Source organism: Salmo salar, chromosome ssa09 (genome assembly GCF_905237065.1).
Source record: "Salmo salar chromosome ssa09, Ssal_v3.1, whole genome shotgun sequence".
NCBI classification, from domain to species: domain Eukaryota; kingdom Metazoa; phylum Chordata; class Actinopteri; order Salmoniformes; family Salmonidae; genus Salmo; species Salmo salar.
Genome location: NC_059450.1, coordinates 129,186,358 through 129,201,078, shown reverse-complemented (window position 1 = coordinate 129,201,078; position 14,721 = coordinate 129,186,358). Strand labels below are relative to the sequence as shown.

Genomic DNA, 14,721 nt, shown 5'->3' with positions numbered 1-14,721 from the left:
TTTGCATAGGGGTAGAGGTTGGCTTTATATACAGGTTTAAGTTGTGGAGTTAGTGTGTTTGAGCAGAGGGTTTGGTTTTAAGGTAAAGTGGGGTACATTGCCTTATAGTGCTACTAGGTTGATGATGTTCCATGTTTTGACTGACAGGCTATGGGGGATATGGAGGGGCAGCAGGAGGGGCAGCAGGAGGGGCAGGAGCTGGAGGTACGTTTCCAATGATACCAACTTGATATACTGTAATTTCATGAATTGATAGCATAAACTAGTGTTAATAATACTACTGTATCATGAGGCTTGGGGTGCAAGAGTGATGTTTTTAATTTATTTATTTTTTACATTTCAGGATATAATCCTGCTGCGGCCAAAGCTGCTAAATATGGTAAGAAGAAGAAGAGTAACAAGTATACTGTATCCTAGGCAGTTCTGAATGGAGACATTATTTCAAAATAATAACATTTTCTTCTTGTGGTCCCAGGAGCTGGAGGAGCCGGCCTAGGAGCTGGAGGAGCCGGCCTAGGAGCTGGAGGAGCCGGCCTAGGAGCTGGAGGAGCCGGCCTAGGAGGAACAGGAGGAGGGCCAGGGACTGGGGCTGGACCAGGATATGGAGGTTTGCACAGAAGTTGAAATCTAATGTCATCTGGAAGAGTTAATACTGTTGGTTATGATTGGGGAGCTTTGGTCTGTCTTATCAAACCATTTATGAGGTCATTTATAAACGTTGCTATTTGTTTTGTATTACAGGCTATGGAGGATATGGAGGGGTACCAGCAGGAGGGGCTGCCGCTACTGCCAAAGCTGCTAAATATGGTATTTTATCCTCTCCATGATTTTGAAAAATGTACTGCCTAACCGTTGTATTAATAAACGGTATTGATATACTGCCGGTGGTGCCAAACCCCCTAAATAAATTCGTTTTTTTCCCACTGGATTTCAAAGAAGCAACCATTAGATATTACATGTTGTTTAAACCACCAAATAATAACATCCTGAGCCTGATCTGTAGGAGTTCCAGGAGGAGCTGGCGTGGCCGGGAGAGCAGGAGGGGTACCCGGGGCTGGATATGGAGGTGAGTCCGTTTTGGCTTTGCCCTGTAAATGTACTGTACTATATGCTACACATTATGTTGATCTCTGTAAAGGGTGGCTTCCTAGACAGAGATGAAGACTTATCCTGGAATAAAAAACATTTTCATTGGACATTCTCCATTGAGCTTGCTTTTTAGTAACCGCCCCCAATTGTTTTAGTGAGTTCATAAATCAGGGATGATGTCTTTAATTGATTAACTTTTTGCATGTCAGGATATAATCCTGCTGCGGCCAAAGCTGCTAAATATGGTAAGAAAAAACACTCAAAACAGCAACATCAGAGTTGGTACATTGGTTAAATTCATACTTAAACTTCTGTCTACTTTAACAAACTATCAATTTCTTGTGACCCTCTGCCACTGGAGTTCCAGGAGGTGCAGGAGCAGGCCTAGGAGCTGGAGGACTTGGAGGAGTCCTAGGGGCTGGAGGATATAACCCTGCTGCGGCCAAAGCTGCTAAATATGGTAAGATCACTCAAAACAATCAATCTCATTCATTATTGGTACATTGGTTGAATTTACGTCTATCTTAAGTCATGGTGTGACAAGTCTACTGTATCTTTGGCAGTTCTGAAGTTGGACATTCCTTAAAAATCAATTTGTTTTCTTGTGGCCCTCTACCACAGGAGTCCCCGGAGGTGCAGGAGCAGGCATAGGAGCTGGAGGAGCAGGAGGATTACCAGGAGGAGGATTACCAGGAGGAGGAGGGGGTGTAACTGGGGCTGGTGGATATAACCCTGCTGCGGCCAAAGCTGCTAAATATGGTAAGATCACTCAAAACAGCAACATCAGAATTTGTACATCAGTTGAATTCATGCTCACATCTCTGGTTTTGAAATCATATAATTTCCTTGTGAACCTCTACACAGGAGTCCCAGGAGGTGTAGGAACAGGCTTAGGAGCAGGAGGATTTGGAGGAGCAGGAGGAGTACAGGGTGGAGTACCTGGTGGAGTAGGAGCTGGAGGTACGTCAGAGGATGTGTGTGAATAGTAAAGACATCAGAAAGAGCTCAAACAGTGTCACGGTCTGGTCTGTCTTTCTGTGAGATATCAAGGTGATTCAGAATACAGTGTAAATATGAATGATGTGATGCTTGTGATTGCAGGATATGATCCCACGGCCAAAGCTGCTAAATATGGTAAGAGCCTCTCTTGTTCTGTCATAACTTTTAGTCTAGGTAATGCAGACCAGTGAAAGAACAATGTTGTTTGTCTGTTCTGTGCGGTCTATGTACAGTTCCTATTATCTCTTGTTAGCTGAATCAAGATTTTCACCATGGCTCAAGAGATTATACTGTACCCTCAGCTATGTTCTTACCTGCCCACAGGTAAGCCAAATGGGGTGGGCATCGGTGGAGAAGGTGTGCCAGCGCCAGCAGCGACTCCAAGTCCAAGTGTGGGCGTGGGTGGTGGTGTTGGAGGAACTGCCGTTGAGCGCACTGACTTACCATTGGGCACAGGGATACCTATCGCAGGCAAGCCAGGTAAATGGATACTAGTTTCACCTTTGATTCTTGCTAGGTTTATTTTTCCTAGCCTAGATAGTTCCTTCAGGATAATTCCTAGTACTACACAACTAGGTCCAAAATGAAGGGTTTAAAGAAAATCCACAAAGTTCCTAATGTGACACTATGACCCATAACAGGTAGAACCACATGTTTAGCGCTCAACAAGACTTTGGATTTAATTCAACTGATTTCTCATTGATCAGTGCAAATACTGTATATCAAAAGCTACAGAGTAAGTGTTAGTTACTGCAACTTTTCAGGGACCCTTTTTGTGATAGAAAATTCATCAGAGACCCCCTCATAATAAGAACAAAGCTCGAGTGAGTTAAAAATAGCATACAAGGACTGTAGTAAACTATGACGTTGGCAGTGCATGGCCGGATTAACCAAGTCTCGGCCCCTGGGAAGGAACATTTTCCTGCAATTCTACACATTTTGTCATGGGCAGAGAGAAAACTTTACCGTTTTAAAGCTTAAATTACAGTGCAGTTATGTTAAAACAATTTGGGGGAATACAAAAAGTATAATGTAAAAAAATTGGTAATTGGCAGAGTATTGTGGATACCAATATCCATGTGAGCCTGCCAGGCCCATGTTGCCCAGGGTTAAGAACATACATTGTGAATTAATATAATTACATTTTATTGTATTGTATTACACCTTCTAAACTTATTCCACGGATCCCTTGGCCAAAATTTGTTTAATCTGTTGTTGTTAATAATATTAATTAAAAAAATATATGTAAAAAAATGTATAATAATAATCTGTCCGTGGACCCCTGCAGTACCTCAGACCCCCTTTTGAGAACCCCTGAGTTACTGTATTTTAAATATGCACTGTATTTTACAGAGCTGTTAAAAAAGCAGTAATTACTGTACCATAGAATGCCATACAAATATATATTTTATTCTATAATAGAGACTGATTATAATGCAAGTTTTCCTATTTGTTTGATGTACTGTATAACCTGTGTATAACCTGACAAAGCCCCATCAGACTTTTCCAGCAGGCCTCATCAGGACATCAACGGCCTACAGATACAGGCTTAGCATCCCATCTAACTCCCCCCTCCTCTACCACTACCACTGCTGTCTGGCTAACTGCGCTCCACTGCAGGTGTATCAAACAGCAACGTCAGTATCGCGCAAGCCAGTCCCTGCCTTATCTCCTCCCAAACCCCAAACCTCTTTGCCCCCCTCTCTTCTCCCAAAACCCTCAAACAAGAGACAGCCTAATATCTGTTCTGCTAGTGCTGTCCCCTTTAGTGTCATTGTATGATCCAATAGCTATTCACCAACTGGAGCAGGAGCTTATCCCCTCCCCTCCTGCCATGGCAGTACCAAGGATCCCCATAATGGCTTCTGCCCTATGCTAGTTTCCCCTACCCTATATCTTTTTCAACTGCAATGGATGAAACTGGAACCTGTTGTCTTTTGGCAGATCCCACACCTATTGGCACACAGGCCACAGAGGCCCCAGAGCCAGAGCCCAGTAAGACTTGCTGCTGTCTGTGTTTGCATGATCAAACCATTTCTGACTAAGGACATAGTTACACTTCATTTGAAGAGTGTAGTATACACATGTGTTCTTTACAATTCCTTACATAAGCATTTCATAACATTTGATGCGATTACTTATAGGCTTTTGATAAACATTTAATCCATATGACAGTTGTTAGCGGTTGATTCTGTTAGATTCCTTTGTGAAAACATTGTAGTGTTTTGGCCTCCTGCAAAAAAAAAAAAATGTAGAGGAATGTAAAGTAATGCTCATGTGGGTGTTGACAAAATAATGTGTTGCCAATGTATTTTCTAAAAGTAGTTTGTCCTCTTAAAACGCTCCGCCTCTCTGTCCCCCAACTAACTTTGCAGCTCGCTGCGCTTGAAATGTCTCCCATTTCTGCTCTCTCCTCCCTCCCTTGCTTTTTAACAAATAAGATTCATCTGACACTTGTCAATACTTGATTGACTTATACTTTAATGTTACTGGTTACTGTTAATGTTACTGGTATGAGACTGTATCGTGACAAGCTTTTCTTCCACAATAAAGATTGCTCTGATGAAGATTGTGCCTGATATCCCTGTAGATATGTACTGTATGCACTCACCCTTTCCCCTTGGTAGTTAAAGTCCATCTCCCTCTATCTTCTACAGCAGGGGATCATATCCTTGCTATTACCTGATGTTTACTTACAGTACTGTATTCTAAATACCACATTGTTTGAAAAAAATATATAAGAGAAAAATGGACACAAAAGTACATATTACTGTGTCATTCTTCCAGCACATATTTTTTGGAGCCCCTGCTTTAGATTTGTTCTTCACAGTAGGGAAACTAACATTTGTGTAGCTTTACGGTATTTAATTTTGTTTGATTTTCTCTCTGTCTGGTTGCATCTCAGATAGAGTACTTTGATACAGTACTTTATTGTTAATTTCCATGGAAATGTATAGTATTAGTATACCACGTCATTGATTAAGTTTATGTTGGTTTGCTGCAGGTGCCACAGGATTACCAGGAGGTATGTATTAGACCATTACCACTGCAGAACAGTTGTTGTATTTTTTTATGAAGCCAACATCAATTATACTTTATATTCAATAGTTTTGCAACATACGTCATTAGAATCACTCAACATTTTATTTGAGTTTTTTGAGTGGTAAGTTATTCTATTTTGGAATAACTTTTATAACTGTCAGAATTATGACTTAACTGGTAATAATTGACCTGATTGCCTTCACAGTTGGGGCAGGGGTGCTTCAACCTAGTGGTAAGTAGATTCTCCTGACAACATAAAATTCCTTCTGCATAAAAATGGTGTCCTACTTGTACCTATCAACCTTTCTGTACTTTCTTATATTTTCTTCTTATCTTATCTTTGAAGAGCAATATTAGATAGCTTTACTGTCAGCTCACCTTCATTGTTCATGACCTGTTATTCTTTTTCAATTTACTGTACAGTCAAACATTAGTAGGGGTTTTGATATATCATTACTTAGAACGGATATGCCTCTGTAACTGTGTGTTAAAGACTTTTCACTTTGATTCCAGCTGGTACAGGCCCAGCTCAGCCTGGTGAGTGTTGTGTCCACCATAGCAGACCTGGGTTCAAATAGTATTGTTTTTCTTTCAAATACTTCTCATGTAGTTGCTACTGGAGTACAGGAGCCTGGAGGTTAGGTGTCTCGATAGCGGGGACTATAAGGAGCAGAGTATGTGACATTGTTTGGCCACATGGTGGCGACAAACTCCTGCAGGCAATGCTGTTAAGTAGTTTGTTTCCAGTTGCAAAGTTAAATATACAATAATAATAATAATTTGGTGGGTGTTTATATTTGTCCTATTTCACATGTGCATTATAGGCATGTGTGAATTGGAAATGTGTTTTTTGCATATCCCAACTCCCCCTGAGACACCCTTGGAGATAGGGGTCAAAGCCTTGGTCAGCCATTATCAACGGCGACACTGGAGCAATTAGGGTTAAGTGCCTTGCTCAAGGGCACATCGGCAGATGTTTTACATTGTCGTCTCGGGGTTTCAAACTAGCGACCTTTCGGTTTCTGGCCCAACGCTCTAACCGCTAGGCTTTATATTATTTACAGGTGTGGGTGTCGGAGCAGGTGGCAAAGCTCCTAAACCCCCTGGTGCAGGTAAGCATTCTGAAACCCTACTAATACCATATTATTGCAGTAGTATTACAGCACTGGTTGTTTACAACTTCAAATTGATACCATCAACTCAGATCCATAACCCATCCAATAATGTGATTGAACACTTTTACATGCCTATATAAAATGTATTAACTCCTATGCACATTCATGTAGTAGTGATGTACCAACCCTTATACACACGATTCAGAATAAAATGCTTTCTTATTGGACAGATAAGAATGTTATTTATTACCTTCTTTACATACAGTAAGTCAATAGCAGGAGTTGTTTACACACAAAGAACAGCAGCATCAGCCCTTTTCTCTGGTCTAATGCACCAAAACATCCAATTAAGACTGGACTGCTACTAAAAGGAATTATGATTCCATGGTAATATATCATATATGAATAATGCTGACCCAGGCCACAATTTTTGTTGACATACCTAAAATGTGTTAGCCATTGCAAGACAGTCATATTGATTAAAGATATACAGAGATAAGTACAAGTCAACAGTATATGATAGTAAAAGGTGCAGTTATATTTGCTAGTAGTCTCGGGCCTTTATAAATCAAATCAAATCAAATGTTATTTGTCACATGCGCCGAATACAACAGGTGTTGACCTTACAGTGAAATGCTTACTTACAAGCCCTTAACCAACAATGCAGTTTTAATAAAAATACAGTAAGTGTTAAGAAAGTATTTACTAAAATAAACTGAAGTAAAAAATCTAAATTAAAAATACAAATACAAATAAAAAATAAGAAAAATAGAAAAATAACTCATAATTAAGGAGCAACAATAAAATAACAGTAGCATGGCTATATACACCGGTTAGTCAAGGTAATTGAGGTAAATGTACATGTAGGTAGAGATAAAGGGACTATACATGAATAATAAACAGAGTAGCAGCAGTGTAAAAATGGGGGTGGGGACAATGCAAATAGTCCAGGTAGCCATTTGATTAGCTGTTCAGGAGTCTTATGGCTTGGGGGTAGAAGCTGTTAAAGATGCCTTTTGGACCTAGACTTGGCGCTCCGGTACCGCTTGCCGTGCGGTAGCAGAGAGAACAATCTATGACTAGGGTGGCTGGAGTCTTTGGCAATTATTTGGGCCTTCCTCTGACACCGCCTGATATAGAGGTCCTGGATGGCAGGAAGCTTGGCACCAGTGATGTATTAGGCCGTATAAGGTGCTGTTGGGACGTGTAATATTAAAGAATTGACCGAATCTAGACATGTGGATGCAGTCATCCGTATACATTCACATGTTTGTTATGTGCATTTTTTGAAACCCATGCCTTATGAGGTAAAGCTTTAGGGCGAACCTATTTGCATCATGATGACAGAGACAGTTCCGCACCATCAATTTCAAAGTAATTTAACTGCCTGAACTCCTGTGAATGTGTTGAATATGTTATCTCGGTCTCAGCTGGCTGGGTATCTCCTTCACTAGAGGCAAAAAGGAAACAAATTCAGGCCTACATGTATATATTTTTGTGAAACATTTCTATTGAGCATTTAAATACATATTTGGATTACAACATATAATGAAGGCCCATGTATGACTACTGGCCAACAAATCTTAAACTAGATGAGAGCGCAAAATGAATGTGTGAGGTCTTAAACCTGAAAGGCCTTGCATGACTGAATCTGCATTAGGATGTTCTGATTTATTGTTTTAACAAACATTCTTTGACTGAGCCATTCATTGGCGTCCCCTGGTGATGAGGTCATCATGTCAGAAAATAAGCTGCTTTTCTTTGTCCTCATGATTCAGGTGGATACCCGTATGGTGGTTATGGACAGGGTATGTATGAGAGAGGAGAAGAGCATACCACAACCTTATCACTGCACTAGCAGCAGACACACTCACTGCTTAAACACACACACACACACACACACACACACACACACATCTCTGTTTTTATTTCAAACTACTGTATGACTTCACTGAGATGTGACCTTGGCTTGATCCATATATTGCAGGAAATAATACAGATAATACAGATACTTACACCATTCAGTATGTTATACAGGCATAATTAATCAATCCACTACACACATTATGAGGGATATGCTGATTTAATCATACATTATGATTTAATGATGAAACATGACTCATTCTTTACATTAATCAATAATAGGATTTATTCACATTAATTAATCATAGGACTGATTCATATGCAATGGACAGCAGTATCGGCCGCTTCTCTGTAAATTAATGCATCAAAGGTCAGATCAAAATTAGGATTGTATGGCCAGGCCAGGGATAAGCTGTGTAATATTTTGACATGTTGAAAGCATATTAAAGTTTATTATATAAGCAGGGGGCAGCTAACTTTATTGGAATTAGTATGCTAGCTACATGACCTGATGGAGTCGCTCGCTGGTGCTCCCTTGTCAGGAATAAAGCTGCTTTTCTTTCCATCATGATTCAGCAGGACGACTCCCGTATGGTCATGGACAGGGTATGTATGAGAGAGGAGAGGAGGAGATGAGAGGAGGGGAGGAGGAGAGGATAGGAGGCCACTCCACCACATCCTCTTAAAATTAGTATTATAGGCAAAGAAAGAAAACAACAAACACTAGTTTGAACTGGACCAGATGTACTAGATCGTGAACTCTGACCTGTAGGCTGACCTCACAGTAAACCTCTTATGTCATCACTTTAAAAGCTTCACGCTGTCTGTAGGTCTTCACTATCAAATCACAAGGTCATGTTGAAGACATTATTGTTGATAGAGCTGGGACAATAAAGCTTGCGTGTGACATTCAGCATAGACAGGAGGTACCTTCGTTAGCAGTACTGTATAGTCCTCTCCACCATCATTCATAATTCCATCTCAGATCAGTGTCCCATCCCACAGCTTTGATGGTACACTACAGTAGTGGCATCCCTTCCAGCCCCACACCCGACCGTATGTTATGTCCATGGGGTTTTAATGACATATATTGCTCCACAGGTGCAGGTGCTGGTGGATATCCCTATGGAGGAGGCTATGGAAGTAAGCCAATTTCTCTATCTGCATCATTGTAATGGAGTCTCAAACTTAATTCACGAAGGCCAAGTGTGGCCTTAGGTTACTTTCTACTCAGACTAAATCCCCATCACTGTAATTGGTTTATTCAGGTATTTGTCCATTAATCTCAATACATTTCCGTATCCCTGGTGATATTGCATTACAGTCACTGTGAAGTAGAGAGTAAAAATAGGCTGTGCGGATTACGTTTATGATCTCTGTATTTCCTCAGCTCCATACGGAGCAGGAGCTGGACAACTTCCTGGAGCCAAGCCCCTGAAACCTCCAGGTGTGTGTTAGTGCATGACTGTGTCATAAGAAGTGTTGATTAAAGATGTAGCTACAGTACAGTGAGCTCCAAAAGTATTGGGACAGTGACAAATGTTTTGTTGTTTTGGCTCTCTACTCCAGCACTTTGGGTTTGAAATGTTAGCTTTAAGTTGAGACTGTCAGCTTTAAGTTGAGGGTATTTTCATCCTAATTGGGTGAACCGTTTAGAAATGACAGCACTTTGTGTATGTACATAGTCCCCCCACTTTAGGGGACCAAAGTATTGGGACAAATTCACTTATATGTATTCAAGTAGACAAAAGTTTACTATTTGGTCCCATATTCATAGCACGCAATGATTACATCAAGCTTGTGACTCTACAAACTCTACAAAATATTCTTATTTTCAATAAAAGTGACTCCAAAATTACACAATACATTATTTACAATGAATTTCTATTGGGCACAAAATAATCTGTAACACAACCAAAAAAACAGCAAATGCTTCCAACAGTTTGTAGAGTCACAAGCTTGATGTAATCATTGCATTCTAGGAATATGGGAACAAATACTAAACTTTTGACTACTTTAATACACATATAAGTGAATTTGTCCCAATACTTTTGGTCCTCTAAAATGGGGGGACTATGTACAAAAAGTGCTGTAATTTCTGAACCGTTTACCCTAATGGATGAAAATACCTTCAAATCCAAAGTGCTGGAGTACAGAGCCAAAAAATGTGTCACTGTCCCAATACTTTTGGAGCTCACTGTATATAATCTCACTCACTGTGTTTTGTATCTCTCCTGTAGTTGTCGGAGGAGCAGGCGGTGTGGCTGGAGGAGCAGGTATTCCTCTTACTGGAGCCGGTGGTGGTGCAGGTATGGGATCAGTTTCGTACACGTCTTAGGAAATAAGCAAGCTTTCTGTGTTACTGAGCCAACATCCACAATGTCCCCATAATGGAGCCGTACAAAGAGACATGTTGAGTTAAACCCCATCCCATAAGTTCAATGGCTTATTGTAACTCCATACTCCCTAACCTCAGATCAACTCTGTATAACATTGTGTTACATACAATGCCTTCGGAAAGTATTCAGACCCTTTCCCTTTTTCCACATTTTGTTACGTTACAGCCTTAAAATGAATGTATTAAATACCTTTATTTCCTCATCAAATCTACACACAATACTCCATAATGACAACGCGAAAACATATATATTTTTTGCACATTTATTAAAACTCAACTAAACCACCAAGACTCTTCTAGAGCTGGCCGCCTGGCCAAACTGAGCAATCAGGGGAGAAGGGAGGTGACCAAGAACCCGATGGTCACTGAGAGAGCTCCAAAGTTCCTCTGTGGAGATGGTAGAACCTTCCAGAAGGACAACCTTCTCTGCAGCACTCTAATCAAGCGTTTATGGTAGAGTGGCCAGACCGAAGCCACTCCTCAGTAAAAGGCACATGACAGCCCGCTTGGAGTTTTCCAAAAATCACCTAAAGGACTCTCAGACCATGAGAAACAAGATTCTCTGGTCTGATGAAACCAAGATTGAACACTTTGGCCTGATTGCCAAGCGTCACTTCTGGAGGAAACCAGGCACCATCCTTACGGTGAAGCATGGTGGTGGCAGCATCAACGACCCTAAGCACACAGCCAAGACAATGTAGGAGTGGCTTCGGGACAAGTCCCTGAATGTCTTTGAGTGGCCCAGCCAGAGCCCGGACTTGAACCCGATCGAACATATCTGGAAAGACCTGAAAATAGCTGTGCAGCTACACTCCCCATCAAACCTGACAAAGCTTGAGAGGATCTGCAGAGAAGAATGGGAGAAACTCCCCAAATACAGGTGTGCCAAGCTTGTAGCGTCATACCCAGAAAAACTTGAGGATGTAATCGCTGCCAAAGCAGCTTCAACAAAGTACTGATTAAAGGGTCTGAATATGTAATACTTCAGTTTTTTATTTTCTATAAATTTGCAACAATTTCTAAAACCTGTTTTTGCTTTGTCATTATGGGGTATTGTGTGTAGATTGACGAGGGGAGAAAACAATTTAATGCATTTTAGAATAAGGCTGTAACGTACTGTAACAAAATGTGGAAAAGGTCAAGGGGTCTGAATACTTTCCAAATGCACTGTAAATCTGACTGAGGCAATCTCTGGTGTTCCCTACGCAATGAGGGCATCATGTCAGGAATAAAACTGCTTTTCTTTCCATCATGATTCAGGGGGATACCCGTATGGTTATGGTCAAGGTGGTTATGGACAGGGACAGGGTATGTATGAGAGAGGAGAAGCAGGCCAGCTCAATATTGTATTCCCTTTTACCTCACTCTGGCCTCTCAGAGTGACCATTGTCCAGGAAATGTCATTGGCTTGCACTTCCTGTGACCAATGAGGCGATAGGAGCGGTGACTGTGACAGACACCAGAGCCAGGAATGAGATGCCAACGGGACTGTGTGTCTGAAACCCCATTGCCCACTGAGCTAGAAACACCCTTTCCAAACCAAACCGCTGAAACTCTCATTTCCCCTTAAACAATTGACCTCTGGGACGTTATGCGGTTGTAGCTTTGTAACAACACAAAGCTTGACCATAGCCGGGGAAATGGCTTGTCCTTAACTGCCTAGTGTAGCTAGATAGGTTCAACTGTCATCAACAGTTGCTGATTATATAACGCTACAGATAATAACTTAGCTAGTAGCTAATAACTACAATGGAAGTGGGAAGTTTACATACACCTTAGCCAAATACAATTAAACTCAGTTTTTCACAATTCCTGACATTTAATCCCAGTAAAATGTCCCTGTCTTAGGTCAGTTAGGATCACCGCTTTATTTTAAGAATGTTAAATGTCAGAACAATAGTAGAGAGATTTATTTATTTCAGCTTTTATTTCTTTCATCACATTCCCAGTGGGTCAGAAGTTTACATACACTCAATTAGTACTTGGTAGCATTGCCTTTAAATTGTTTAACTTGGGTCAAATGTTTCGGGTAGTTTTCCACAAGCGTCCCATAATAAGTTGGGTGAATTTTGGCCCATTCCTCCTGACAGAGCTGGTGTAACTGAGTCAGGTTTGTAGGTCTCCTTACTCGCACACGCTTTTTCAGTTCTGCCCACAAATGTTCTATAGGATTGAGGTCAGGGCTTTGTGATGGCCACTGCAATACCTTGACTTTGTTGTCTTTAAGCCATTTTGCCACAACTTTGGAAGTATGCTTGGGGTCATTTTCCATTTGGAAGACCCATTTATGACCAAGCTTTAAATTCCTGACTGATGTCTTGAGATATTGCTTCAATATATCCACATAATTTTCCATCCTCATGATGCCATCTATTTTGTGAAGTGCACCAGTCCCTCCTGCAGCAAAGCACCCCCACAACATGATGCTACCACCCCCTTGCTTCATGGTTGGGATGGTGTTCTTCAGCTTGCAAGCGTCCACCTTTTTCCTCCAAACATAACGATGGTCATTATGGCCAAACAGTTCTATTTTTGTTTCATCAGACCAGAGGATATTTTTCCAAAAAGTACGATCTTTGTCCCCATGTGCAGTTGCAAACCGCAGTCTGGCTTTTTTATGGCGGTTTTAGAGCAGTGGCTTCTTCCTTGTTGAGCAGCCTTTCAGGTTATGTCGATATAGGACTCGTTTTACTGTGGGTATAGATACTTTTGTACCTGTGCCCTCCAGCATCTTCACAAGGTCCTTTGCTGTTGTTTTGGGATTCATTTTCACTTTTGGCACCAAAGTTCGTTCATCTCTAGGAGACAGAACGCATCTCCTTCCTGAGCTGTATGACGGCTGTGTGGTCCCATGGTGTTTATACTTGCGTACTATTGTTTGTACAGATGAACGTGGTACCTTCAGGCGTTTGGAAATTGCTCCCAAGGATGAACCAGACTTGTGGAGGTCTACAATTTTTTTTCTGAGGTCTTGGCTGATTTCTTTTGATTTTCCCATAATGTCAAGCAAAGAGACACTGAGTTTGAAGGTAGACCTTGAAATACATCCACAGGTACACCTCCAATTGACTCAAATTATGTCAATTAGCCTATCAGAAGCTTCTAAAGCCATGACATCATTTTCTGGAATTTTCCAAGCTGTTTAAAGGCACAGTCAACTTAGCGTATGTAAACTTCTGACCCACTGGAATTGTGATACAGTGAATTTTAAGTGAAATAATCTGTCTGTAAACAATTGTTGGAAAAATGACTTGTGTCATGCACAAAGTAGATGTCCTAACCAACTTGCCATAACTATAGTTTGTTAACAAGACATTTATGGAGTGGTTGAAAAACGAGTTTTAATGACTCCAACCTAAGTGTATGTAAACTTCCGACTTCAACTGTACGTAGTGTGTGAAATTTCAACCATGTTTTTAGTGGAGGACTAGTCTCACCCACTAGAGGCCTGGCATGAGGCTATTGGAGAACTAATCCAGTCTCATGTTTCAGGTGCAAGGTATCCCACTGGTGTTGGTCTGGGAGCTGGGGCAGGAGCAGGACAAAAAGCACCCAAACCCCCAGGTAAAACCCCTGACACATAAAGCCCAGCTTTGTACTAATACTCTTACACGTTTTACTCTTACTTTTCCATACTACCACATATGAACAACATAGCATAGTGCTGTTATCTTTATTTTGGAGTAGAGTTATCATAAAAGTAGTAAGAAATGTTGATCATTGAGTCATATCAACCACTGAATCCCCCAGGGTACAGTTCTGTAGGGCAAGACAGTGAAGAAACAAGTGGATACTCCCAGTGGAGACTCCCAGTGGAGACTCCCAGTGGAGACTGATTACCGTCAGAGGCAGAATTAGTTTGTAACGGTCTTTGGAACATCAAAGTGTGACGGTTTAGAGATAGCAGCACAGACCTCTGGAGAGTTGTTCTACCCTGCCCATAACGGTACTGCGTGAGCTCTGCCAGGGGAAGTAGGATTCCATCATTGTATACAAGATGTTCCTGCCTACAGTGTAGCCATATTCAACAGCAGCCCTGGGTTCAAATAGTATTTGAAAATCGTTCAACTATATCTCAACTCTTCAGTAATGCTCCACTCTCTCCTGTTCAATAGGTTATGGTAACCTGGGTGCTGGTGGTGCTGGTTATAATCCAGGTGAGACTGACTGTCCTGCTGTAGTTTCTGTAGTTTACTGTAGTTAACTGTGAGGTTT

General features: G+C 41.1%; 1 protein-coding gene across 50 annotated transcripts in view; it reads left to right on the top strand.

Annotated features, from left to right (window-relative positions):
* LOC106612831 (elastin) overlaps positions 1-14,721 on the top strand; it is an 84,811-nt gene that overhangs the window by 62,339 nt on the left and 7,751 nt on the right. For 15 of the 50 annotated variants that reach the window (XM_045724573.1, XM_045724590.1, XM_045724586.1 and 12 more), the window contains 24 exons: positions 148-204; positions 344-379; positions 476-607; positions 742-807; positions 1,004-1,066; positions 1,299-1,334; positions 1,448-1,549; positions 1,711-1,848; positions 1,954-2,049; positions 2,191-2,223; positions 2,413-2,568; positions 4,033-4,083; positions 5,093-5,113; positions 5,336-5,362; positions 5,644-5,667; positions 6,195-6,242; positions 8,024-8,053; positions 8,685-8,714; positions 9,210-9,251; positions 9,499-9,555; positions 10,349-10,417; positions 11,767-11,814; positions 13,999-14,070; positions 14,622-14,663. In XM_045724573.1, the coding sequence (XP_045580529.1) occupies positions 148-204; positions 344-379; positions 476-607; positions 742-807; positions 1,004-1,066; positions 1,299-1,334; positions 1,448-1,549; positions 1,711-1,848; positions 1,954-2,049; positions 2,191-2,223; positions 2,413-2,568; positions 4,033-4,083; positions 5,093-5,113; positions 5,336-5,362; positions 5,644-5,667; positions 6,195-6,242; positions 8,024-8,053; positions 8,685-8,714; positions 9,210-9,251; positions 9,499-9,555; positions 10,349-10,417; positions 11,767-11,814; positions 13,999-14,070; positions 14,622-14,663 (1,476 nt within the window). The remainder of the gene's footprint in view (positions 1-147; positions 205-343; positions 380-475; positions 608-741; positions 808-1,003; positions 1,067-1,298; positions 1,335-1,447; positions 1,550-1,710; positions 1,849-1,953; positions 2,050-2,190; positions 2,224-2,412; positions 2,569-4,032; positions 4,084-5,092; positions 5,114-5,335; positions 5,363-5,643; positions 5,668-6,194; positions 6,243-8,023; positions 8,054-8,684; positions 8,715-9,209; positions 9,252-9,498; positions 9,556-10,348; positions 10,418-11,766; positions 11,815-13,998; positions 14,071-14,621; positions 14,664-14,721) is intronic. The other 35 variants (XM_045724589.1, XM_045724584.1, XM_045724574.1 and 32 more) reach the window with 33 other exon arrangements.